Source organism: Eulemur rufifrons, chromosome 1, assembly GCF_041146395.1.
Source record: "Eulemur rufifrons isolate Redbay chromosome 1, OSU_ERuf_1, whole genome shotgun sequence".
Lineage (NCBI taxonomy): Eukaryota > Metazoa > Chordata > Mammalia > Primates > Lemuridae > Eulemur > Eulemur rufifrons.
Window position 1 is genome coordinate 71,591,507 of NC_090983.1, and position 26,306 is coordinate 71,617,812.

Sequence of the window (26,306 nt, forward strand, 5' to 3'; positions counted from 1 at the left end):
CCCTTTGAGAATCTGATAAAAGAATTGGACTGTCTATCTAGGAAATAAACATTTTTTTCATGCCTTTTGCCTGAATTTCAGGGAACTCATGGCTTCCCTAAGTCTTGTTTATGGGTCATATATCATTTTCCAGTTAAAATTCTTATTACTGGCTGGGCACAGTGGCTCATGCCTGTAATCCTAGCACTCTGGGAGGTCAAAGTGGGAGGATGGATTGAGCTCAGGAGTTCGAGACCAGCCTGAGCAAGAGTGAGGCCCCCATCTCCACTAAAAATAGAAAAATTAGCTGGGCACTGTGGTGCACAACAGCTACTCGGGAGGCTGAGGCAAGAGGATGGCTTGAGCCTAGGAGTTTTGAGGTTGCAGTGAGCTATGATGATGCCACTGCACTCTAGCCCAGGGTGATGGAGTGAGACTCTGTCTTTTTTTTTTTTTTTTTTTTGAGACAGAGTCTCACTCTGTTGCCCAGGCTAGAGTGAGTGCCGTGGCGTCAGCCTAGCTCACAGCAACCTCAAACTCCTGAGCTCAAGGGATCCTCCTGTCTCAGCCTCCCGAGTAGCTGGGACTACAGGCATGCACCACCATGCCCGGCTAATTTTTTTTCTATATATATTTTTAGCTATCCATATAATTTCTTTCTATTTTTAGTAGAGATGGGGTCTCACTCTTGCTCAGGCTGGTCTTGAACTCCTGAGCTCAAATGATCCACCCACCTCGGCCTCCCAGAGTGCTAGGATTACAGGCGTGAACCACCGCGCCCGGCCGAGACTCTGTCTTTAAAAAAAAAAAAAATTCTATTACAGAGAGACAAACATTTTCTGTTGCAAATTACAGTATAGTCTGTGTTTTAAAAAATGTTTAGAAAATCTCTTAAGAGTAGTAAGAATATTCAACATAGTTTGCACATACTAGTTCTTCATGATGAAAGAGAATGGTGTTTGTATCATTTAATTTTAACCATGCATTCGTATAATGATCTACCTGCTTTAACTCATTTTGCATTTACTTTGTAGTCACACAGCACTTTAAAACATCCAATTCAGTAATGTTCTCTAGTAACTTCACACTGAATTATGTCAGTATATAGCGCTCACAGATCACACAACCCATCAGAATCTATCACAGACCCCAATAGTAGGCATTTAATAACTGTTCAATAAAAGTTTGTTAATTGATTGATGTTGGTGACCAAAAGAGAGAGTAAATGAGTCATTCTCTTATAATATCCAGGCAAAAATACTAAGCTGCAGGTATATAGAACATGTGTAGCTTTTTAAAAAAAAACTTTTAAAGCCATTTGGATATTTGACAACATTTTATATGTGCTGGTATGTGTGAGCTGGTGTGAACATGAACAAAAGAGTCAAAACAATTTTGTCAAAAACACTTCCACACACCAACTGCTGTTGCGACATTGCTTTCTCAGTTTATTCCTAATAAAAACAATTTTTTCAGTGTTCCCTATCAGAAAATTCCCGTATTTTATTTTTATAAACCATGATCTAGATTTCATAATTAAGTGAAAAATGTATTCAGTGACTACCCACAAAATACGAGAAGGAAGATCAATTTCCCTAAGAAAGCTAAAATATCATATGCGAAAAGAATTGCTACAGAAGATTTATAATGCATTTCTGTACTTGCTAACTCGGGTCACTCTCTTTAACACGTATGTGGTTATGGGGGGATAGGATGAGTTTAGAATTTTTCTAACAACAATGGGTCAGAATTTTTCTGCCTGTTAAGGTAATTGGTGAGTGGAAATGATGAAGCTGGGAATTTGACCTAATTAGTACCCTGTCCAACCATTCCAGAAATCCAGCCAATGAAGGTATCTCTTGAGGCCCAGTCGGGACATTTGGTTTATGAGAACACTGTGCATAAGGGCCAAGGTTACTTTAATGGCTTATTTTCACAAACTTTCCTCCTTTGAGGTCTTTTAACTGCTGCAATCTGAAGCCTCTCTTAAATTGTTAACAAAATTAAACTTGGTATGAAAAAATCCTTTGGGATTCTCAGTGAGGCTTATCTACTGTCAAGAATATAATAGGTTGAAAAATCAGCAACTATCCATTTTTAAATGATTCTATAAAGCCAACAAGTTAAGTCTACAGCCCCTCTGTATGAAGTATTCATTTTATAAAATCATATTGTCATGTGATTGTCATTAATTTAAGAAATGCTTCTTTACTGGAAAACTCTTCAAAGGTTAGGTTACATTAATAGAAATAACACTTGTTAGTGGTCCTTGAGAAACACTGTTTAAAAAAAGAATTTCCCAGCAGAAGCAGAAGCTGTAGCCCATTCTCATGTCTGCTGTGACTCTCTGACAGTTGCTCTTTGATTTGGGAAGATTTATGTGTGATTTTCTGGGGGGGGGGTTCAATGATGTGTAATACATGAACAAATCGGGGGGCAAAATAACTACTCACACGTTTGGATCTGTTTCATGACTTGTATTTATTGTTTATGAGAGATCTTTGTGCTTTTCTGGAAATCCATAGAGGGAGAATTTGTGGTAATAAATGCTAATTTCCTATTCACAGCGTGAATATCGAAAAGACTATGAAAAGTCAAAAACTGTCTACACGACACCTCTTGATATGCTCCAAGTCACTCAGGCTAAGAAATCGCAGGCAATTGCCAGCGACGTGGACTACAAGAACATCTTGCACAATTACAGCTACCCGCCGGATAGCATCAACGTGGACCTCGCCAAGAAGGCTTATGCACTGCAGAGTGACGTGAGTAACCAGGGTTTCTCTAGTCCCTCTTTTAAAGGTGGAAACTGAAAAGGATTTCTAAATTGAGTGAGGTTTTGGCACTTCTCAGAGGTGTGTCTGCATTGTCCTCTGTATGTAAGCAAGTATATGATGAGAAAATGACCCTTGTGGTTCTGTAAGAGCCCACGCTTTCAGGGTTGGGGAGACCTGGGTCTGGCATGCGCTCCATCACTATTTCCCTCTGGGAAAGTTACCAACCTTGCTGAGTCTGGAGTTCTCCTCTGTAAAATGGAAATAAAAGAAAAACATTGTTTGGAGGATTTAAATGCATGCAAAATACTTAGCGTGGTGCCAGGCCCTGGTAAGTTCTCAATAAACGTTCACTATTATTATCATTACCACCATTATAATCATAGCATTCATTGTTATCAATGATTTTTTACTTAGATAGCTATTTTGTCTAAAAAGAAAATATATCATTCACAACATCAGTTTTTATAATAACTAGGTTTTCTTCCCACAGATCAAAACTCCTTTAGGAAAGTTAATTAATTTGTCTGAGCTACCCAACTCAGTACTTTATCCTAACAACTCTATTTTTCAAAATGTGGTGAAATACATATAAAAAAATTACCATCTTTGCCATTTTTGAGTGTACAGTTCATGCGTGTTAGATATATTCACATTATTGTGCAAACTATCTCCAGAACTTTTTCATCTTCCAAAATTGAAACTCTATATTCATTAAACAACAGCTCCCATTTTCCTTCTTCCTCTAGCTTGTGTAAACTACCATTCTACTTTTTGTTTCTATGAGTTTGAGTTCTTTATATACTTCATATATGTGAAATCATACAGTATTTGTCTTTTTGTGACTGGCTTATTTCACTTAGCATAATGTCCTCAAGTTTCATCCACGTTGTAGCATGTGTCAGAATTTCCTTTCTTTTTAAAGGCTGAATAATATTCTTTTGTATGTATGCACCATATTTTGTTTATCCATTCACTGTTGGTGAACATTTGAGTTGCTTTCACCTTTTAGCTATTTTGAACAATGGTGCTATGAAATGGGTATAAATGTCTCTTTGAGAACCTGCTTTCAATTCTTTTGGGTGTATACCCAGAAGTTGAATTGTTGGATCATATGGTAGTTCTATCTGTAATTTTTTGAAGGACTACCACACTGTCTTCCATACTGGCTACACAATTTTACATTCCCACTACTAACAATTTTATTTTATGCATTGTTATTCTAGTTATTATTTGTTTAATTTTGCTGTGTTTCTTCATCCCAAATAGATTGTAAAACTCTCAAGGGCAGGATCCAATTGCTTTCTTGATTTTTCATTACAGTTAAAAGGCCCACACTAAAGAACAACAATTTGAATTTTGTATCTAGGGTATAAGTTCTAGGTATTATCTATTGTTAGATAATAAGAGTAGCTCATTATTTTAATAACATCAAGTAACTGTCCCTCAAATAGGAAAAATTCCAAATAGTAACTGCTCCCTTTAAGCAAATTAATGAGTGCAACTATTTTAAAGTGTTTTATCAGGAAATGTAGATATACAATCTAAAGTTGACTAGTACACATGAAGGGCCACGTGTGCAAACATTGAGTACAAATAATTACTATCAAATCTTATCTACTAAAAAATGGGCAAAATTATCTACCTTCAATGTAGCCTGCAGTTCTAACTTGACCATAGAAACATAATAGAGTTCCAGGGAGCAAACATCTCACATTTGATGATCTAAATAGAACAATTTCGTTTATTCTTTGAAATGCAGCTTTGAACTGAGCATTTTCCAGATTGGAATTAGAGTTCCACATACTTCCATTAAGTTGGAAATAAGGATGAAATGGAATACATGCCAGTTATGAGAAAAGCAAAAACCTAAGGGCTGTTAAAATCTATCATCACGGAAATGTATAAAACAACCTTAATACCTGGAAGCTGCTCAGAAATCTTAAAAACATCATTTTGGGTAAAATTTTAATGATTTTATGTAATGAGGATGACACTGAGCAGAGAAATGTAACTTTCTCTTGGTGTTTTAGGTCGAATACAAAGCTGACTACAACAGCTGGATGAAAGGCTGTGGCTGGGTGCCCTTCGGGTCCTTGGAAATGGAAAAGGTGAAGCGGGCCTCCGACATCCTTAATGAGGTAAAGCCACAGGGCTGTCCGAGGGAGAGTTGTAAATGTGTTGCATTAAAACCCCCAAAGCCATGGGAAGTGCCTCCTCTTTTTTTTTGTTTCAAAATTTTATGGCGGTATATAAGTTTAGGTTGCATATATTGCCTTTGCGCCACCCGAGTCAGAGCTATAAGCGTGTCCATCCCCCAGACGGTGCGCACTGCACCCATTAGGTGTGCATACACCCATCTTCCCTCCCCCCTCCCACCTGCTCAACACCAGGGCCTCCTTGACTGGTTCATTCTCTAGTCGTTGTTGCTGAGGAAAAGAACTTAACCACATGCACGAATTATCCAGGTAGACAAGTACAAACCATTCTATTACCAAAATCATTTATGTTAACCATCGATGATACAAATATTTTTAACAACTTTATTGAGGTCTAATTTGCATGCCATAAAATTCACCTATGTTACCCTGACAAGTTTCAATAAGTTTATATCATTGTGCAGTCATCACTGCAATTGGATTTTAAAAATGCTACTAGCACCCCAAAAAGTTTCCTTAAAAAAATCCCTGCTCTCACCTTCAGGCCCAGCAACCACTGATCTGAATTCCGTAGCTAAAGTTTTACCTTTTCTAGAAATTTCTTTTGTATCTGGCTTCTTTCACTTTGCATGGTGTTTCAGAGGCTCATCCACATTTCTGCATGTGCTTGTATAATTCATTCCTTTTTATTACTGAGTGGTAATTCTTTGTATGGATATATGTACCACATTTTTATTATCTCTCTGCCAGTTGGTAGACATGTGGATTGTTTCCAATTTTGGGTGATGATGAATAATTTGGCTGTTATAGAAATCTTCTTTGAAGAATTATACCCTCTGTCGTATTCTGGATGACTTTGAAGTAGTATATAAATTATTATGCAGCCTAAGAAAAAGCAGTGATGATCTTGAGGTTCGTAAAGCAGCAAGGTTATCTGTCCCTCCTCTGTCAACAGCTGAAAATTCTCGCTGTTGTCAGGCGAATACATCATCAAGGAGGATAGACTATAGAAAGGACAGAGGAGCAGAATGAAGGTTGTCTTCCACATTCAAGATTTTGTTGTTCTTGTTTGCTGCTTTTGTTTGTTTTTGGTGAAAAACCATTTTGTCTGCTGAGAGATCTTTCCGAAAACGTTCTTCTGGATTGGTGGTCTTCAGAAGTCTGAAGTTGAAAGAGCGATGATACTATACATGCAGAAGTGGGATGTATAATATGCACAAAGGAAGAGGACTGGGAAAGGAAACAGAGGAGAATACAGGGACAAGGGCAGCTAGCAGTTGCCAGCTCCCAGTTGGCACACCTCCCCGAGGTCCACTCCTCTGTGCCTCTTCAGCACGTTGGTGATAACTATGCAATAACCACATTAAGGCTCAAAAAGCCAAAGTCCTGCCTATCTTATTAATAATCCCTAGCTGTTGCCCTACTTGCTCGATTCCTCTTCTCTCAACTGGAGAGCTTCTTTATGCCAGTTGTTGATGAGGTAGCAGGAAAAATGACATTCCTGAGAACCTGTTAGTGTCATGCAAGGACACTCCAAATCTCCTTACTTGCCTTTCTGTTAAGCCTTTGGAAAACTCTGTGATGTTTCTGGATTCTGCTTAGCTGAGAGTACATTCTTTGATGTCATAGGCAAGAAACTGAGAGGAGTGTGTCTGATTACCGGGAACTGCATGTGTCTGTACTGTCCCAACCCATCCAAAATTAAATCAATTTTTAAAACACTCTTCTTTGTATCGTATTAATCAAACCAATCAAGAATCTAGTACTTTCACATTTTAAAATCAGGAAAAATCCTCCTTGCCCCTCTAAAATAAATTTCAAGGATTTTGACATGTTAGCCTTTGGTGAAAAATAATCTGTTTTTCTATTTTTGATTTGCCAAACAGAAAAAATATCGCCAACATCCAGACACACTCAAGTTTACCCCAATTGAAGATGCTCCAATTACAGTGCAGTCTAAAATTAACCAGGCCCAGAGGAGCGATGTAAGTGTTAATCCTATCTATATTTTAACAAATGTTAACTAGTAATAATACAAATAAATTTGTATCTCAAATGTACTGATCACCTGCAGTTATTATGTAATCCGAAGAGTCTCAATTATATGAGCAACTGTATAAGCCCTGAGCTGTTCATTAATAAAGCACACTTAATTCATGTCTTTAGAGCAATGTATATTGTGCTAACTGTTCTTTTAGCCATTTGACATTGCTTTTTAAGGAAAAGGCAAACGGTATTTCTTTTACTAACAAGAAAAACTACAAGCCTATTTCTAGGAAATACCAAAAAGAATGTATATTGGCACTATATCAAATGGAGGAGTTATATTTTAAGTCAGAGCTAAACCAAGAATCATATATAATCAGAACCACCCCCAAGTCCCTTTAACCGCCCACAAGGTATAATGTAGGTGTTTGGCGTATTCCACCTTATTAGCCTTTTCCGTACTCAGGAAAGTGTCTGCAGGTTAACATTTTCACTGGGTCAGCTCCCTGGGCTGATTTCCACCAGGTGCCCCTGCCTAGACCCAGAGGTTCCTGATGGGTACCAAGGGATCTTTGCAAGACTGAACAGTGCTAAGGCAGGACCCTGTGCAACTGCATGTTTCACCTTGAATGCCTACAGATACTTACACATAATATGGGGACATGCACAGAGTCCCTTAAAACCACCTCTGTTCAATATGATCAACGATGAAATTATCTTCCGGTGTCATTAAACCTTTCTCTCTATTTATTTGTTTATTTATGCCTGTTTTTTCTCTCCCAGATTGCTTACAAAGCCAAAGGAGAGGAAATTATTCACAAATACCACATGCCAGCAGACCTGCCCCAGTTCATGCAGGCTAAAGTGAATGCCTACAACATCAGTCAGGTGCGTGTGTGGACTCTCGGGAGGATGTGCACGTGCAGCCTTTATTATGCTAATGTGGTCTCTGAGTTGTATTCAAATGACATTTTTCTTTCAGAATATGTACAAAGCAGACTTGAAAGACTTGAGCAAGAAGGGATATGACCTGAGAACGGATGCGATTCCCATCAGAGCTGCCAAAGCCGCCAGGCAGGCAGCAAGCGACGTAAGTCCCGTCACGGTCACACGTGTGCAACTAGAGAATGTGGGCAGGTGGACTTGGGGTTTGCCTGTTACCCAAAAGTTGTCATGTGTGCTGTCCCCAGCTGGAAGCAAGTCTGGTTGAAAACTATTCAGGACAGACAGTTCCCTAAATAGACCTGAATATTCTTGGGGGAAAGGATTTGTGTAACTTTCTACTGATCAGCTCCAACAAGCCCCCCCAATTTAAAATTCTCCTCTATAAAATGACTGACCATTTAAGTCATAGTAGCCTCCTGATGGTAAAATTTTATTTCAAAACTTTCTTAATTTATATGATTTCCCTATTTCCCTTGCCTCTCTTTTTTCCTTCATTGCTTCTATAGACTGGTGAATTGGCTCCAAGTTTCACAGCCCCTGATAGTCATTAGGTTCCATTAAAGTTAAAAATTTTATTTTTAATTTTTAAAAATTGACACATAATAATGGTGCATATTTATGGGGCACATAGTGATGTGATACATGTAATGTACAGTGATCAGATCAGTAATTAGCATATCTATCATTGCAAACATTTATCATTTCTTTGTGTTGGGAACATTCAATGTCCTCTTTCTAGCTATTTGAAACTGTATAATATTTTATTGTTACCTGTAGTCATCCTACAGTGGTATAGAACACTAGAACCCATTCCTCCTATCTAGCTGTAATTTTGCACCCTTTTACAAATCTCTCCCTATCTCCCTTTCCTCTCCCCTTCCCAGCCTCTAGTAGCCTCTGTTCTACTTATTAGTGCTATGAGATCAACATTTTTTAAGCTAAGAATTTTATTCCTTATCTTATTTTACTTTAACCCAGATGTGAACTGAAGTCACTTTGCTCTTTGAGATGTAAATAAAATCGTCTCGGGTCCCCCCCTTGTTTTCCTAAAGGAAGTGGAATACCTCCCCCTCCCCCTGGGTTTCTGTAAATGCCCTGAGATTTTCGTTTCCCTCCAGCAATCAGTCTGCACGTGATGGTTTGTTTTTCTTGCACTCACCAGGCTCTCCTCCTGTGCATCTACTTCTCTTTCTGCTCTGCATGCCACAAAGATGAAACACAGCCCCTTCCTTTTGATTTCCCCAATCCCAAGCACAACTTGACTGATGTTTTGAAATGAGGTCTACATTGCATCAATGTAAATAAGTTACAGTTGAATGACAAATGTCCTTGTCCTGAAAAGCCTCCCACCCAGAATTTCTCACTGCCCCCTTTTCTCTGTGGGTGCTCTTCCCTGCCACCCCCACCTGACTTACCACAAAGACTGTGTCCCGGGGTCCTCTTCCAGCCCCCCCCAAGGAAGCTCAGTCCCCTTCACTTTGTTATTCAGAGCCAATTAATGTTTACCCACTCCTGGCTCTGAGTGTCCCTTCGAATAGCCAAGGATTCATTAAAATCCTACTACTATTACTAAAATTCTACCACTACTGTTATACTAAAATTCTATCACTAATCAAATAGCCAGCTACTTGGGGCTCAAGCCACATAATATAATTGGTAGAGACTGTGAAATATTTATCTCTTCATTCTCTACTGGTGTCTAAGTGAAAAGGAACAATATAGAGATTTATTTTGTCACTGACATGAATTATGGTAACACCCCCATCTCAGCCTCTCTTGGGTGGGCAGAAGTAGCTACAGACAATCAAATGTGTTCTAAATAACATTTTTATTTTAATAGGCTACACTTCAAAGTATATACAATTGAATAGCTAATGGTTTGGTTATTGAAATACAGTAATTTGTGGGAAGTTCAATCACTTTAAATTATGGTCTCATTGTTCTGTAAAACATTCAAAATGGCATTTTAAATTATGCCCACCTTTGTTTCCAATAGGTTCACTACAAAAAAGATTATGAAAAAGCTAAAGGGAAAATGGTTGGTTTCCAAAGTCTCCAAGATGATCCTAAGCTGGTTCATTACGTGAATGTGGCCAAGATACAATCGGATCGGGAGTATAAAAAAGACTATGAGAAGACCAAGACCAAATACAATACGCCCCATGATATGTTCAACATCGTGGCAGCTAAGAAAGCTCAGGATGTTGCCAGCAATGTCAACTATAAGCATTCTCTCCATCATTACACCTACCTCCCCGATGCCATGGACCTGGAGTTATCTAAAAACATGATGCACATACAGAGTGATGTAAGTGACATTCACTCCACAAGAAAATCCCCCTGTAAGTTCAGAGCCTGCCATGAAAGGAACCACTGCCTGCCTCTCACTCCTCTTTTCTCCCACCCGCAGAACGCCTACAAGGAAGACTACAACACCTGGATGAAAGGCATCGGCTGGATCCCCATTGGCAGTCTCGACGTAGAGAAAGTGAGGAAGGCAGGTGATGCCCTGAATGAAAAGAAGTACAGACAGCATCCAGACACCCTCAAATTCACCAGCATCGTGGACTCCCCAGTTATGGTCCAGGCAAAACAGAACACCCAGCAAGTCAGTGATGTGAGTATAGCAAAAGAGAGAAGGCAGAGGAGACGGAGGGAAGCTTTTCAGAAAAGCAAATATCGGTTCGACATTTTTACTCTCTGGGGCCAATATCTTTGCATTTTAAATTTATTGTTTTGTTTTTTTAATTTAAAAATAAAATTAGAATTATTTTTAGTTTGGGCACTAACATTTTCTTTTTCTTCTATCTGGCTTTTTACCTTCCTTTTAAAGTCTTTTTCCTTTTTGACTGCCGTTGAAATACTGTGTTATTGGATAAATTTGACATGATGAGGAAAGTTCTATTCTAGGACTACACACACACACACACACACACATGCACACACACACACACAGAATTTAAGCTTCAGTCCCAGACACTTTACTGTGGCACATTCATTGCATTCAATTCTATGTTAAGTTGCTCATATCTGCTTTTAATATATAAAAGATTAATATAAAGAAGTAATACACATGAAAGTATGTTTTTGCTCCTTAGAATTCAGCATACACAATCATTCTAGAGACTTTTAACTTATGTCTTGGTGGAGATTAGCATTGCTGGCCAGCCTGTCCATGAACAGTGTCTATGCTCTGGCTAAAGTCAAAGTTTCTAAGGGAAAGTTTGGTGTATAGAAAAGTTAAAGAGACATCCAAATCACTCACTTGTTAATTCGTTTAATGAATGCTCTTTGAACACCTACCATGTGCCAGGTACTGTATTATATGCTGATGGTATAAAGATGAGCTAGATGAGGATTGGTGGGATATAGGAATTCACAAGAATATAGGACAAGCGCATAAAACAAAGACATGGATACAAAGAGAGCAGTGCCATACAGAGAGACGAATGCTGCAGGAGAGGGATGTGTTAAGTAAATACGAGGGAAGTGCTTTGTACAAGGGTAACTGTCTGCGGAGTTTCCCTGACAAATAAGGGAAGGGCGCATGACGGAACAGTCAAGAAGGAATGAATGGAAGGACGGTGAAGGCTGCAGGACTGTAACCTGATCAATGAGGGTCTTGTATGCTATTTTTTAGAGGCTGGATATTATAGGGTAGGAAACGGGAGATATTGAAGATTTTAATACATGCAGTTGCATTATCAGGCCTGTGTTTTAAAAGATAACTCTGGCAAAAAGTGCGGAGACTTTGCAGAGGGAGAGACTGGAGGCAGGAAGATGAATTATCATGGAAAACTGCTACAGAAATGCCAAGAAAGACTTAGTTGGACTTAAACTAAGGCAGGAGCAGTGGGAAAGAAGGAGATGTTTAGAAGGTAGAATTCATGAGAGTCTGTGAATGCTTAGATATTGTTAATAAAGGCAGTGAGGAATTAAAGCTAACTCTTGGGTTCCTAGGAGAAATAATTTAGTATTTGGGGATTAATTTAGCTATCAGCCACTTCAGATTTTACTTTTGGTACATATATGCCAGTTTACATATGATATTCCACACAGACATGCCTGAGAAATGGGGGTATATATGATAAATGGCAATTAAGAGATTGAAAATCTACTTGTGATTCTGGTTCCAGTTTTAGGAATTAAGCAATTTATTTCTATTACTAAGAGGAGGATATAGTAAGATTTCTACATTATATACTTTGATGTCTTTCAGTGAAAAGGGTACATAATTCTTTAAAATAACAATAAAGGGTAAATATGAAGTGATAAACCTTTTAAGTATACTGGATTTGTGTATAAGAACCCACATATTATGAGGAAATTATTATGTGCTTTTACCGATACAATTATGATTGGAAAATTTTTAGCAGAAGTGAAAGACCGATTCTAATGACTATCTTCTCTCTAGGGATAAAAAACAAAAACAAAAAACTAACAAAACTTTAAGAGTTATTGACTCCACTGGCAAAGAATAAATTTACCTGGCTTTAGTGAATTCTGTCATCCATGTTAGTGTTTTGTAGTTGAATTCACTTTCCATTGATGTTTGGCAGTCAAAGATTTTCATCTTCTTAAGGATTTTTTTTTCCCCCTCTATTTAATATACAGAGTTTTTGGGTCTTCCTAAAGATAAGAAGATGCTTGGTTTTTTGTTTGTTTGTTTGGTTGGTTGGTTGTTTTTTAAGAGGAAAACACCTAGGATGATTTTTAACAATAGAAAAAAGTGGGGAATTGTGCTAGAAATAGCTCTTTAAAGCATGCAATGAATAGAGTTTCCTTTTGCATTATGTGTAATGCATGTTATTGCAGATCTTATACAAAGCTAAAGGAGAAGATGTGAAACACAAATATACTATGAGTCCTGACCTTCCTCAGTTCCTCCAGGCCAAGTGCAATGCTTACAATATAAGTGATGTAAGTAGAATCTTTGATGGGGTATGAAATCCAGATCTGACAATAAAATAATAGAATAGAGTAGGATGGTGCCTTTTGACTATTGCTGAGGTCTTTTCCCACAAAGCCCCAACCGGAGTGTATCCCATGATGATGGTTCTTCCTCTCTTGGCCCTTTCAAATGCAGGACAACTCTAAAGGCCATAACATTCTTCTTTACATAGAGCCCACCGTCTGGTCCTCCAAAACTACTGCTTAGTTTTCCTAATTTTGCACATAGGGAGGATTATTATCCTTCAGAAAAATAAGAATAAATGAAATCTTTTTTTTTTTTTTTTTTTTTTTTTACTACAACCCTAAAATTTCTAAAGCTGACCACCAGGTCTTCTCTTGACCTTCCTTTCATAAGACTGAGTAATTTCATTTTCTCTAGTTGGTCCTTACCTAGCTTGGTTTCCAGAACATTTATTACTTCTCTCTGGGTCCACTCCAGTTTTTCAATATCCTGCCCCAATACGTGCCAGAACCAATTTGGATGCAGCATGAGTGCAGCGTCCAATAATTTCATGCTACACACAAAGTGTGACACTTTGCTAATGTGACTTGCTAAACCAGTACGTGCCAGAGGGGATTCCTTTAACATATATCTGAAAAAGAGCAAAACAAACCCAGCAGTTGAGGAATCACTTCAGCTGATTAACGCGCAGACGCTGACATCCTTTTTTGCGTTTGCATCCAGGTCTGTTATAAACGCGACTGGCACGACTTGATAGCCAAGGGCAACAACGTGCTGGGTGACGCTATTCCCATCGCCGCCGCCAAGGCATCGAGAAACATTGCCAGTGATGTGAGTAAAAATCTTAGGTGACATTTAGGTGATTGCCTTTTGAAAAAGTAATCAAATGTGTTCTTTAGATTGATACCTTATTGAAAGCAATATGTTGAATTGATGGCATTAAAATTCTCCACAAAATATTGTTTTGAAAACCTATAACTTTTTAAACATTTTTTGTGATTCTTTTCAATGGACCCCACTTGGGGACGCTGTCATAAATCTGACCATGGCTTTCTCCTCTGATTCATAGCCCAAATTACCTTCACTGAGACATTTCCCTGACAGCCCACATTTATTTTCAGCGGGAGCACCCTGCCTGACACTAACATGTTAAATCCACATGACTGCCTGTGCTATGATTGTATTCAGAAGATTGAAAGATGTTATATAAAATGTACAGCTTTTATAAACCATATAGGGAAAAGTCCACTTTTTTTAGGGTATAATTTTGCTTCATGTAAATTGATGCCCATTTCATCTACAACAGAAAAATATGCACTTCTACTTCTTCCCATCTTTGAAAAACAAAATTTTTTTTTAAAAAGCACACATGCCCTGCAGAGTTCACTGTCACATACCGTCCCAGGGGCTACCATCTTGGTTTGAGAAAAGAGAAGAAAGAAACCAACCAAATGTACAGACCACATAGGAGACGTAAAACTCTACAACTTTCCTTGTAGGAATGGTCCCGAAAATGTTGTCCTCAAAGGTCTGCACACAATGCATATGACTATGAAACACATTTTTAGTTTAAGTAGAGAGTGAAGGTCTAAAGTATAAATTTATCCTTTATCCTTTTCTTTTTTTTTTGGCACTTGCACAGTGCTTTTTCTAACATACTTAGAAACTACTCGATAATCCTTTTTCCTGCTAAGCCCTTGTTTATGAATTGATGCTTAAACTGCAAGAGCTGAGTCTGTAGTGTTTAGGTGGATTTGAATTCTCTTGTATAAAAATTGAGGTTTTGACCTATTATAGGATAGCTCAATATTTCTCCCATTGAGGATCCCATCTATGGGATCTGCAGAACTGCAGAACTTTTGCGATTAGGTTTTTATTAATGGGAAAACTCATGGCAGTTCCTGCCCTTACTGTAGCTCCTCAATTCATTTGCAGCTGCTTCAGCAGTGAGCTTGGGGAGGGGGTGCTGATAAACAGGGTGGGTGAAGGCCCACCTACCTGCATGGCTCGTACTCACATCCATGATGTAAAATAATGTGTTAGGTTAGGAAAACTCTCATCCTTGTGAAACCAAGAGATACCGATCTTATATTTGGAATGTGTCAAACTCATATTAGGTATGAAAATTCAGTTGGTTTTAGATAAAGTTCTGTGTGCAAATGATCTGTAGGAGTCATAGCAAGAAACAGGAAACTGGTCTTGAATTTATCATGACACTCCCTTGAAACCCCAACAGCATTTGAAATAAATGTTTTGCACTCTGAACTTCCTGGAGGTGGGTGTGGTTTGCATTTTTCTGCACACTCTTCAGAAAGTCACAATGTTCTGAATGCATCTGTGCGTGAATTTAATTGCTGCACTAATATTATCAATGCCTAGGACTTTGCTAACCAAATTCTGTCTTCACAGTATAAATACAAGGAAGCTTATGAGAAGTCAAAGGGAAAGCATGTGGGTTTTAGAAGCCTCCAGGATGATCCCAAGCTGGTCCACTACATGAATGTGGCAAAGTTGCAGTCTGATCGTGAATACAAGAAGAACTACGAGAACACCAAAACCAGTTACCATACCCCTGGGGACATGGTTAGCATCACAGCTGCCAAGATGGCTCAGGATGTTGCCACCAATGTCAATTACAAACAGCCGTTGCATCATTACACATACCTACCTGACGCCCTGAGTCTGGAACACACGAGGAATGTGAATCAAATTCAGAGTGATGTAAGTATGTGTAACATAACCGACCCACAGATGTTTGTACTTAAAGAATGATCACTTCTCTCTATTTTATTAGACTTTATAATACAGTGAGATATTTGAAAAATACACTTTAGAATAAACAACCATATTGAAAGACTACCAAAGGCATAGTGGATAAGCTATATTATTGCTGGCTTTCCTTGCTTATAGCATGATTATCGACATTATCCCTATTAACATATGGATGAAAGATAAAACCATATTCCACTGACTGTGTAAGCCACCTTGATTCTCAGCAAGAGGAAATAGGTACTTCTGGTGGGCCTGCTTCAGTGGTGACAGAGGTATAATGCAAAGTAGGAGACTTCTTTCTCTTTTCTGAATTCAGGAAAGGCTTCTTTTTTTCTTTTTTAACTCAAGGTCACACTGTCATCCATGTAAATCTATGTAATGAGTCATCTAAAATGAACTGGCAGGCTTTGTGCTTGCAGCATGATTCACGGCGAGCTGCACAGGGAGGTGTTTAACATTCAGGGCATTTCCTTCTGCAGGAGCCGGATTTCTGGAAGAATTGTCCTCTATAAAGGGAAGAAGCGGTATTCATTTACTGGTGCTCAGTGAAAATATCTCTCCCCAGCTGAGACCAGCGATAGCCTAGGTGGACAGTGTGGGTGAAATTCAGTTTTGGAGTCTTCAGTGAAATCAAAAGGAAAGCCCAATTTATTGTCAAAAGTGACAAAATATTTTTTTAGCAGTACCCATGGAAATATGTGACCTAGATTCTCTTCTGTGTTGTATAATGCACTCTAAAGGATGATCATTTCTCTCTATTTTATTAGGCTTTATAATACAATAAGGTATTTGAAAAAATGCACTTTAGAATAAATAACCATTATTGAAAGACTACCAATTGATTGTCAAAAGTGACAAAGTTTTTTTTAGCAGTACCCATGGAAATATGTGACCTAGATTCCCTTCCGTGTTGTACAATAAACCCTAACAACAGAACTGCTTTTTCTTATTACTGAGTTTCAGGTAATAAGCTCTGAGACAGACAGAGTTAGACACGAGCGTGCTGAAGAGTGATTTTCATTTCCCTCGGATAGAATTGCAGAGCCCAGAAACATCTTTGAATATTCGCCAGGGTATCTCCTCATATGAGCTGACTCTTTTGCAGAATGTATACAAGGACGAATATAACAACTTCTTCAAGGGCATTGGATGGATCCCTATCGGTTCTCTGGATGTGGAGAAGGTCAAGAAGGCAGGTGACGCGTTAAACGAGAGGAAGTATCGACAGCACCCCGACACCATCAAGTTCACAAGTGTGCCTGATTCCATGGGCATGGTTTTGGCTCAGCAGAACACAAAGCAGCTGAGTGATGTAAGTGGTTTCCCTTCAAAAGTTCATCCATAAATAACCCCCGCCCCTGTGTCTGAGCCACTCCACCGTCTTTAATTCAGTGCGTGAGGATGCATCTATGTTAGCAAATAAACTCCTTTCAGAGGTATAGGAGAGAGGTTTTACTTTGGAAACAACTGGGAACTTGCACACAGGGGAAAAGGGGAGGTAGAAAAAGGGAGTGTTTCAAATTTGCTTTATTTTACAAACATATAGAGTCTGTGCTATTCATGAGCAGACTCCCCATTATACATATGAAATGACATTATTACTATTATCGTGTGCAACTCTGTCTGAATTGCAAAATAAGCTGTCTATTGCTGAGTTGCAGGAGGTCTACCTAGCTGCGTAGCGAGAGGCACAACGTCCCAATCCCCTCGCATAATGGCCCCATGTTCTGAGAGGCAATCTTAGAATGAGGCCTCTGGGGTCTCATTCTGAGACATATCTATCTGGATTCTTATCCTTTCAGCCAGAGGCTAATTGCAATGCTCAACCTCACATGATTTGGTAATTTCAGAGTTCTCTTAAAATGCCTCCTAGAGAGGTAAGTAAAAAGCAAAGACAGGAAGACATTTTGTGTTTTTAGCGCCAGATTTTGGAATGCTTTGCTTGTCTTGGATTGAGGGTTATCAGTGGATTTTATTTCTCAGGGTAGTCCCTGTCCCCACTTTACCATGGATGTTTAACAATTAATTCTCTTTTAGGGGTAAAAAGTGGTGCAGATTCTTTTGATTTCTTTTGCACTGAGTGAGGCATCACTTCTCCTTGTGTTTTTGCAGTTAGCTAGGAAAACTGCACAATCACTATGTTAAATCTTCCCCATCCCAACTTATGCCACCAACATCTACCTGGTTACTCAAGCCACAAACTTGGCAGTTACCAAGTCTCCATTAGCACCTCCTTGTGTGAACTCCTTCATCTAGTACATGTGCCAGGTCAGCTTCCTGCTATCTCTCAGCCAGCTTGCTGGAGTGCTTCTGTCTTTTAACCACCACCAGCCCTAGTTCCAGCTTCCGTATCTCTCGCCCGGCAGCTGCAATGACCTGTTATCTGACCTCCCTGCCTGGGGTCTCAAACCACGAAAGAGACTGTCCTAAATCTTGTCCCTCTTACATGTAAAACCTCTTAGGAATTTTTCCTTGAGTGTAAAGTCATTAACTTGGCTGAAAAGGCCTTCCTCTCTGTGGCCCTGCTATTCCCTCTGTCTAATCCTCCTGGCCCCTCTGAGCACATTCCATCCCTGTGACTTGCGCTGTTTTCAGTTCCTCAAGGTGGCCAAGCCATGTTCAGCCTCAGGGCCCTGAATGTTCTTCTTCAGCCCAGACCCCTCCCCTTCCCCAAGTTTGAGTATAAATGCTACCTCCATAGAAAGCCTTTACTGACCATCCTTGTTTCCTTGCTACAGTTGTCTATTGACAACACATCATAAATTCTAGCGATAGTTTGCATGTTTATTGTCTGTCTCCTCTACTGGACTATACGCTCCAAGAGCACAGCTCTGCCTCACCACTTTTAACACAGAACCTCCCACCCTACCTGGCCCACAGTGCTGTTCCATAAATATTGGTGGAATGAGGACATGAATATGTCTGCCAGAGCCCCCTCCCTGTGATGGTGTAGGGCAGGCATTGGCCTTGTATATGGAAAACACAAATGCTAGCCTTCCTTTTGAAAGGAGTGTGTGCTCGATGAAACTCATATTACATCAGCTAATGGCATTTCCATGCTGCCTCCTTTGTTTCAGTTGAACTACAAGGTGGAGGGGGAGAAACTGAAGCACAAGTACACTATAGACCCTGAATTGCCTCAGTTTATTCAAGCCAAGGTCAACGCCCTCAACATGAGCGACGTGAGTATGCAGCCTGGAGCCAGTCTGATATTGCTTACATGGGCCTCTGCCTTCCAGTTCTGTGTAACTCCTGCACTGAGAATTTTAGGAGGAGCAAACTGAGTGTATACCCTTTGGATCTCCAGTTGGACCCTCATCATACAACATGAGACTAGAGGCCACCATAGAATTTTGGTTAATGAAGCCTTTTCCAATCTATGGGCTGTGACTCATTAGTGGGTTGTAAAATCAGTCGAGTAAGTTGTGCTCCATTAAAAAAAAAAAGAACAAAATGAGATAGACAATATTGGAAAATATAGAATTGCATAGTTTATAGTAAGGATAAGTATTGCTTTGTATGATTTTTGTTTCAATTATTTATTTAAAATTTCCAAAAATGTTTAATTTTCTTTAGAAACTCTCTTTTTCTATGTAACTAGCCTCTCTTGGGGTGGTCTGGACACATAATTGGTGGTGATGTTTAAATCCACTATTATGAATTGATTCCTTTTTTTAACAAAGTGGGTAAATTGTAATTTAAAAACATAATCAAGATCAGGCACGGTGGCTCATGCCTATAATCCTAGCACTTTGGGAGGCTGAGGTAAGAGGATTACTTGAAGTCAGGAGTTCAAGACCAGATTGGGCAGCATAGCGAGACCCTATATCTACAAAAAATGGAAAATTTAGCTGGGCGTGGTGGTGTGCACCTGTAGTCTCAGGTACCCATGAGGCTGAGGCAGGAGGACTGCTTGAGCTCAGGAGTTCGAGATTGCAGTGAGCTATGAGTGGGCCATTGTACTCCATCCGGGGCAATAGAGTGAGACCCTGTTTCCCCCTCCCCCAAAGAAAACCAAACCAAACCAAAACAAAATAAATAAAAATATAATCCGGGAGTGAGGGATGAAAAATTAACTATGTGGTACAATGTACACTACTCAGGTGATTAATATACTAAAAGCCCAGACTCCACCACTATACAATGTATACATGTAACAGAGTTCAACTTGTAACCGTTAAATCTATTGACATAAAAAACCCCTAAGAAACAGAATAAAACAAAATATAATCAAACTTGGATAAAATTAATTTCTTAAAAGATGCCTTACCAGCTTGAGCAAGAGTGAGACCCTGTCTCTACAAAAAATAGAAAAATTAGCCAAGTGTGGTGGCCCACACCTGTAGTCCCAGCTACTTGGGAGGCTGAGGCAGGAAGATTGCTTGAGCCCTGGAGTTTGAGGTTGCAGTGAGCTATGATCACACCACCGCACTCTACCCAGGGCAACAGAGTGGGACCCTGGATTAAAAAAAAAAAAAAAAAAATGCCTGAGTCATTCTCCCCAATGATTTTAGGCTTTGTTTTATCTCTAAATATACATTTCTGTACTTTTGGTTGATTTAAAAAATTTTTTTCCTAATTCTATAAGTAATGTGTAAGCATTAAGATCAATTAAAGCTGGGCAGTACTACAGCTGAATTTTTAAATTTTTTTTTTTTTTTTTTTTTTTTTTTTGAGACAGTGTCTCGCTTTTATTGCTCAGGCTAGAGTGAGTGCCGTGGCGTCAGCCTAGCTCACAGCAACCTCAAACTCCTGGGCTTAAGCGATCCTACCGCCTCAGCCTCCCGAGTAGCTGGGACTACAGGCATGCACCACCATGCCCGGCTATTTTTTCCTATATATATTTTAGTTGGCCAGATAATTTCTTTCTATATTTAGTAGAGACGGGGTCTCGCTCTTGCTCAGGCTGGTCTCGAACTCCTGACCTTGAGCAATCCACCCGCCTCGGCCTCCCAGAGTGCTAGGATTACAGGCGTGAGCCACCGCGCCCGGCCTAAATTTTTATATTCATACCTTTCTATAAGTTTGAAATACTTCATTACAAAACAACTTTTTTCAAAAGTATTGTGTGCTTATCATAGGAAAGTTGGAAAGTACAGAAAATTATGAAAAAATAAATGAAAAAACTTCCGTTATCTCACATTCAAAGCATTAACTTTCCTTGCTTTGTTATGCAAACATATACATTTTTTTTTTTTTTTTTTTTTTTTTTTGAGACAGAGTCTCACTCTGTTGCCCAGGCTAGAGTGAGTGCCGTGGCATCAGCCTAGCTCACAGCAACCTCAAACTCCTGGGCTCAAGCAATCCTCCTGTCTCAGCCTCCCGAGTAGCTGGGACTACAGGCATGTACCACCACGCCCGGCTAATTTTTTCTATATATATTTTTAGCTGTCCATATAATTTCTTTCTATTTTTAGTAGAGATGGGGTCTCGCTCTTGCTCAGGCTGGTCACGAACTCCTGAGCTCAAACAATCCGCCCACCTCGGCCTCCCAGAGTGCTAGGATTACAGGCGTGAGCCACCGCGCCCGGCCACATTTTTTGATCAGTTGAGCTTATATTGTGTATATAGTTTACTGATGCTTTTTAATAAAATCTGATAGATACATAAAAGATGAACTAATAATCCTAACTTTGTGGATTCTCTTAATAGAAAGGGATATATTATAACATGTTTTATAGGAAACATTTTGGCATCCTATTTTATTTCTCTTTTAATGATATCAAGTAATAAAATAATCTTTTTTTTTTTGAAGGCTCATTATAAAGCAGACTGGAAGAAAACCATTGCTAAGGGCTACGATTTGAGACCAGATGCCATTCCAATTGTTGCCGCAAAAAGTTCAAGGAACATTGCTAGCGATGTAAGTCTAATTTGAAAGTAGTAAACACTGTCTCTGCATATTTTTAAAGTCTGTACATGATATATGAGACTAAATGAACTATATAAAAAAGCAAGTAAAGAAATTGTAATATAAAAATATTTCTTAAAATCCTAAGTGCCAATGATTTTTTTATATCGCTTCACTTAAAATATCTTTAAAAACTTAATACAGTTGTTACAAAGAAAAACATTCTCTGTTTTTAAACTATGAAGTATTTAGACTTCTCATTAGTATTATTGTCATGAACTTAAAACCCCCTTTTTATTTGGATTTCATCAAGAAAAAAAGTCTTGGTATACTAAAATATCACTAAATCAAAAAATGTTTCCAAGTATTTTAAAAGAATACAATGTTTTAATTTGATAATTTCCACAAAGAAAGAATTTAGTAAAATATGGAAAACCAGGAAGAATTATAGATTAAATAACATGATTTCAGTTAATTAATTAATTCCTTTTTTCCAATTTAAGTTATATTTTCTATATGGGTTGATATAATAAATACCTTGACAGAGTAAAAACTCATTCAAGTACAGTACACTAATTTGTATTGGAGCTTTGTGGAAATTTACTCATCATTATGCAAATATGCTATAAGGTGACACAAATTAATAATGAAAAGTTGATAAAAAATACAGTAAATGCTTAATAAACAAAACTTTTCAGGAACCTTAGCATGTTCAAAGAATCTACTTATGAACAAAGTAGACATAAACTACAAATTATTCCATTCTCCATTATCCTCAGAGCAGATCTCAAGACCACCCATTAAAAATATTTAGCAAGTTGTTTATTTAAAAGTACTAAAAAAAAGGTAGCTATTACCTAGGATAAGCCTGAATCTGAATTTTGCTTAATTTTTACATAAATTCAGTTTATATCAAATTTCTACCCTATCAAACTTCTGTCTTCCGTTCGTTTCCAAATAGTACAAATATAAGGAGGCCCACGAGAAAGCCAAAGGCAAGCATATTGGATTTCTCAGTCTTCAGGATGACCCTAAACTGGTTCACTACACAAATGTGGCCAAAATGCAATCGGATCGTGAGTACAAAAAGGGCTACGAAGCCAGCAAGACCAGGTACCACACACCTTTGGATATGGTCAGTGTGACGACCGCAAAGAAATCTCAGGAGGTGGTTACCAACACCAACTACAGACAACCATACCACCACTACACTCTCCTTCCCGACGCCTTGAACGTGGAACACTCGAGGAATGCCATGCAGATTCAGAGCGATGTATGTACCTGCTGGTCACCGGGCTGTCTGCGTGGAGTTAGTTGTCCATTTCTAGCGGGTGGGAAGGAAAAACAAGAACCACTTAGCCACTTACACCATCCTCAACCTGGCTGCACTCACTGTAATTAAGGATCCTCTTCAAAACTTGGAGTTTTAGGATTATACTCATTTGAATTATATGTAGCTTTGTTGTTATTATTATACATACATCAGAAACTCTGACTGTTAGCCCCAACATATGATGTATTCTCCAAAAAATTCAGAGGCTCAAAAAGGTGACATATATATAATATAGTAGCCCTTTCAGTGTGAAATGCTGTTAATTTTTCATTTCTTTTCCTCAAAAAAGTTAATTTTCAAAAGGAATTGTTGGGTCAGGATTTCCTTTTCAAAACCACCAGGAATGAATCAGTTTTATAATTAGTTTTTTTCCAAAAGATCCGTAGGGAGTATAAAACGGGTTATTCTTCCCTCCCTCCTTTTCTTTTTGATAATGAGTAAAGCGTGTAGGCAAAGAAATCCAAGCCCTGACTCTTTCTGAAATGAAATTTCTTTTTTGTTCTAAAGAATCTATACAAATCTGACTTCACCCATTGGATGAAAGGGATTGGCTGGGTCCCAATAGAGTCCCTGGAGGTGGAGAAGGCAAAGAAAGCGGGAGAGATTCTCAGTGAGAAGAAGTATCGCCAGCACCCTGAGAAGCTGAAGTTCACGTACGCCATGGACACAATGGAACAGGCACTTAACAAAAGTAACAAACTGAATATGGATAAGGTGAGAACTCACTCGCTAGCCTCAGCCAGAGAACCCTCAAGGTGCTGATGCTAGTGAGCCTGGCAACACCCCCATTATCTTCTTCTGTTTTTTTATCTTTCTGATGGTTGAGCTGGTGGTGAGAGTGGGGAACCCTGTAGCTTTCATCATGTCTAGAGAACATTCTCCTACATTGACCCTCAGGTTGCCTCAATACCGTGGTAAGGACGTGCTGGAACCACAGAACTCCACGTGGTTGTGCGGTGGGGACAAGATGGCTTTTGGTGCTTCAGTGGACGAGGGTTCCTTTATTTGATGATTTTTTTTTCTGTTGCGTATCCAGTTTCCTCAGCCCATCTTCTTGCTATGTTATACATTTTCCAATATCTCCTCTTCTACAAGGGAGATGCAAATCTCTTCTGTTTGCTAGCACTATGGCAAATGTGTCCTCCTGTGTGATCATGCACCTGACCTTTCTGTTGCAGAGGCGCTACACTGAAAAATGGAACAAAGACAAGACCAGTATTCACGTCATGCCTGACACTCCGGATATTTTACTCTCCAGAGTAAACCAAATCACCATGAGTGATGTAAGTAGCTTAACAGCAACAAAAGTGGGGGCAAAGTTTGAAGGGAACTAGCACTTATGGTATGTCTATCTTCAACCTGCCAACCGCTTGGAAGTCAGGGTCCTCCTTCTAAACCTGAATAACAAGATGCTGTTGTGTTTCTATTTCATTGTTTAGAAATTGTACAAATCTGGCTGGGAAGAAGAAAAGAAGAAAGGATATGACCTGAGGCCTGATGCCATCTCAATAAAGGCTGCAAAATCCTCTAGAGACATTGCCAGTGACGTAAGTGCTTCCACGGGGCCTTCTTGAGGCTGAGTGAATAGAGCAAGTGCACCCAGCTTGGGTATATTCAGGAGCCGTGGTCAGCACCATTCAGGGTTGGTGGGAACATCATCCCGTGTAACACACGAGGCAGCTCCCTCACCCAATCCAAGTACCCTCTCATTTGCTCATTATTTAATGTAAAAAGTGACTGAGTCTTGTTAAAATAAGTTGCTTTTAGAGTGTTCACGTCATTTATAGACAATTCTAAGCAAACGTTAGGATGCAATCAATATGTTTTTTTACCCAGGAGACCCATGACCAGGCTCTTTCCTGAATTTAAAGATGCACCATGAGAAATCATGCCTGCAGCCTTTTCTGTTGCTTAGATTGCTGAGTGGGGAAATCTGCTTTCTAAATCCCCCTAAATCAACTTATTTACACATATTTTTGGTTAACTCTGAGCTCATTTTCTTTCCATGGACTCATGTCTGGAAGGACATTTGAAGTAAAAAGACTTTGCTCCCTGACCCTTGCAAGCTCCTCCGTGTCTAATTTTAGAGCAGCTCTAACACTTTTCACCTATGACAAAGCTACTGCCACCTAATGAATGATCTTTTGTTCTCCTTTCACCATTTTCATCACCATGGTTTCTTCTCTGTCCACAGTACAAATACAAGCAAGCCTACGAACAAGCCAAAGGGAAACACATTGGCTTCCGGAGCCTGGAAGATGACCCCAAGCTGGTGCACTTCATGCAGGTGGCCAAGATGCAGTCAGACCGGGAATACAAGAAGGCATATGAGAAATCCAAGACGTCCTTCCACACCCCAGTGGACATGTTCAGTGTGGTGGCAGCCAAGAAGTCTCAGGAAGTGGCCACCAACGCCAACTACAGGAATGTGATCCATACCTACAACATGCTTCCTGATGCCATGAGCTTTGAACTGGCCAAAAATATGATGCAGATTCAAAGTGATGTACGTGAAAGCCACAACATTTGCAGAGTGTTTACTCCAGATAATAAGCAAATCGTGGTTGACCATAAGTAAAGACATTTTGAAAATCCTGAAAGAAATTCATGTGCAATTTTCCAATGAGGAGTTTTACTTGTTACCCTCAATGGAATTTATTTCTTTTAACAAAAGGAGATCAATTCTAGAAACTAAAGTTTTATTTTCTGCTATTGTTGTTTGAGCATTGTTGGATTCTGAATTCAGCAATAGTGAAGGAAATTTGGTTTCAGAAAGAATATATTGAAGGAAATATGTCTAGCAAGGAGGGTCAAAGGCATAACAGGCTCCTGGTAGAGGAATAAATGGAAAAATAAGAAATCAGAGAACCTGATATCGTCAGTCCTTCTCTCCCAGCCAGCTTTCCTGCTGCTACTTCTAAGCTTGCAATTGCCTATCCTGCTGATGAAACGTTGAGGAGGGGATGACTGTGGTAGCTTTTGGAATAAATACAGGGAAGGTAGAGCATAGAGCCAAGAATTCAGCCACTTGGTGGCTGGGGGAAGTTAATTTAAATTACAAACCCAAAGCAGATCGCACCAAGCCTGCATTTCTTTTTGGGAAAGTAAAAGCTGAGCTATTCATGGCCAAGGAGTTTCCTAAGGGCCCCAAGGAAAGCAACCGTGGTACAGTTTTGATCTCTCCTCCTCATCATTTTTCCCTTTTGCAGAATCAGTACAAAGCTGACTATGCTGACTTCATGAAGGGCATCGGATGGCTCCCTCTGGGCTCCCTGGAAGCTGAGAAAAACAAGAAAGCCATGGAGATTATTAGTGAAAAGAAGTACCGCCAGCACCCAGACACTTTGAAGTATTCCACATTGATGGACTCGATGAACATGGTTTTGGCCCAGAATAATAAGAAAATTATGGATGATGTAAGTCCTTCAGTAACGTAGTGTTTCGTGTGCATCAGAGAGAATCTAGGTACATCTGACCTAATCTTCAGGTTTTGCTAACACAATTACAGAGCTATAGAAAAGGTTTATTGGGATGCAGCCACAGCTATTCATTTGCATATTGTCCATCACAGCTTTTGCACTACAACAGTGGA

General features: G+C 39.3%; 1 protein-coding gene across 2 annotated transcripts in view; it reads left to right on the forward strand.

The window, feature by feature from the left end:
• NEB (nebulin) overlaps positions 1 to 26,306 on the forward strand; it is a 206,554-nt gene that overhangs the window by 36,889 nt on the left and 143,359 nt on the right. For both annotated transcript variants that reach the window (XM_069472708.1, XM_069472715.1), the window contains 19 exons: positions 2,547 to 2,744; positions 4,787 to 4,894; positions 6,799 to 6,897; positions 7,682 to 7,786; positions 7,881 to 7,988; positions 9,840 to 10,151; positions 10,254 to 10,460; positions 12,659 to 12,763; positions 13,482 to 13,589; positions 15,168 to 15,479; positions 16,636 to 16,842; positions 18,608 to 18,712; positions 21,286 to 21,393; positions 22,343 to 22,654; positions 23,222 to 23,428; positions 23,893 to 23,997; positions 24,154 to 24,261; positions 24,909 to 25,220; positions 25,924 to 26,130. In XM_069472708.1, coding sequence (XP_069328809.1) covers positions 2,547 to 2,744; positions 4,787 to 4,894; positions 6,799 to 6,897; positions 7,682 to 7,786; positions 7,881 to 7,988; positions 9,840 to 10,151; positions 10,254 to 10,460; positions 12,659 to 12,763; positions 13,482 to 13,589; positions 15,168 to 15,479; positions 16,636 to 16,842; positions 18,608 to 18,712; positions 21,286 to 21,393; positions 22,343 to 22,654; positions 23,222 to 23,428; positions 23,893 to 23,997; positions 24,154 to 24,261; positions 24,909 to 25,220; positions 25,924 to 26,130 — 3,333 coding nt within the window. The remainder of the gene's footprint in view (positions 1 to 2,546; positions 2,745 to 4,786; positions 4,895 to 6,798; positions 6,898 to 7,681; positions 7,787 to 7,880; positions 7,989 to 9,839; positions 10,152 to 10,253; positions 10,461 to 12,658; positions 12,764 to 13,481; positions 13,590 to 15,167; positions 15,480 to 16,635; positions 16,843 to 18,607; positions 18,713 to 21,285; positions 21,394 to 22,342; positions 22,655 to 23,221; positions 23,429 to 23,892; positions 23,998 to 24,153; positions 24,262 to 24,908; positions 25,221 to 25,923; positions 26,131 to 26,306) is intronic.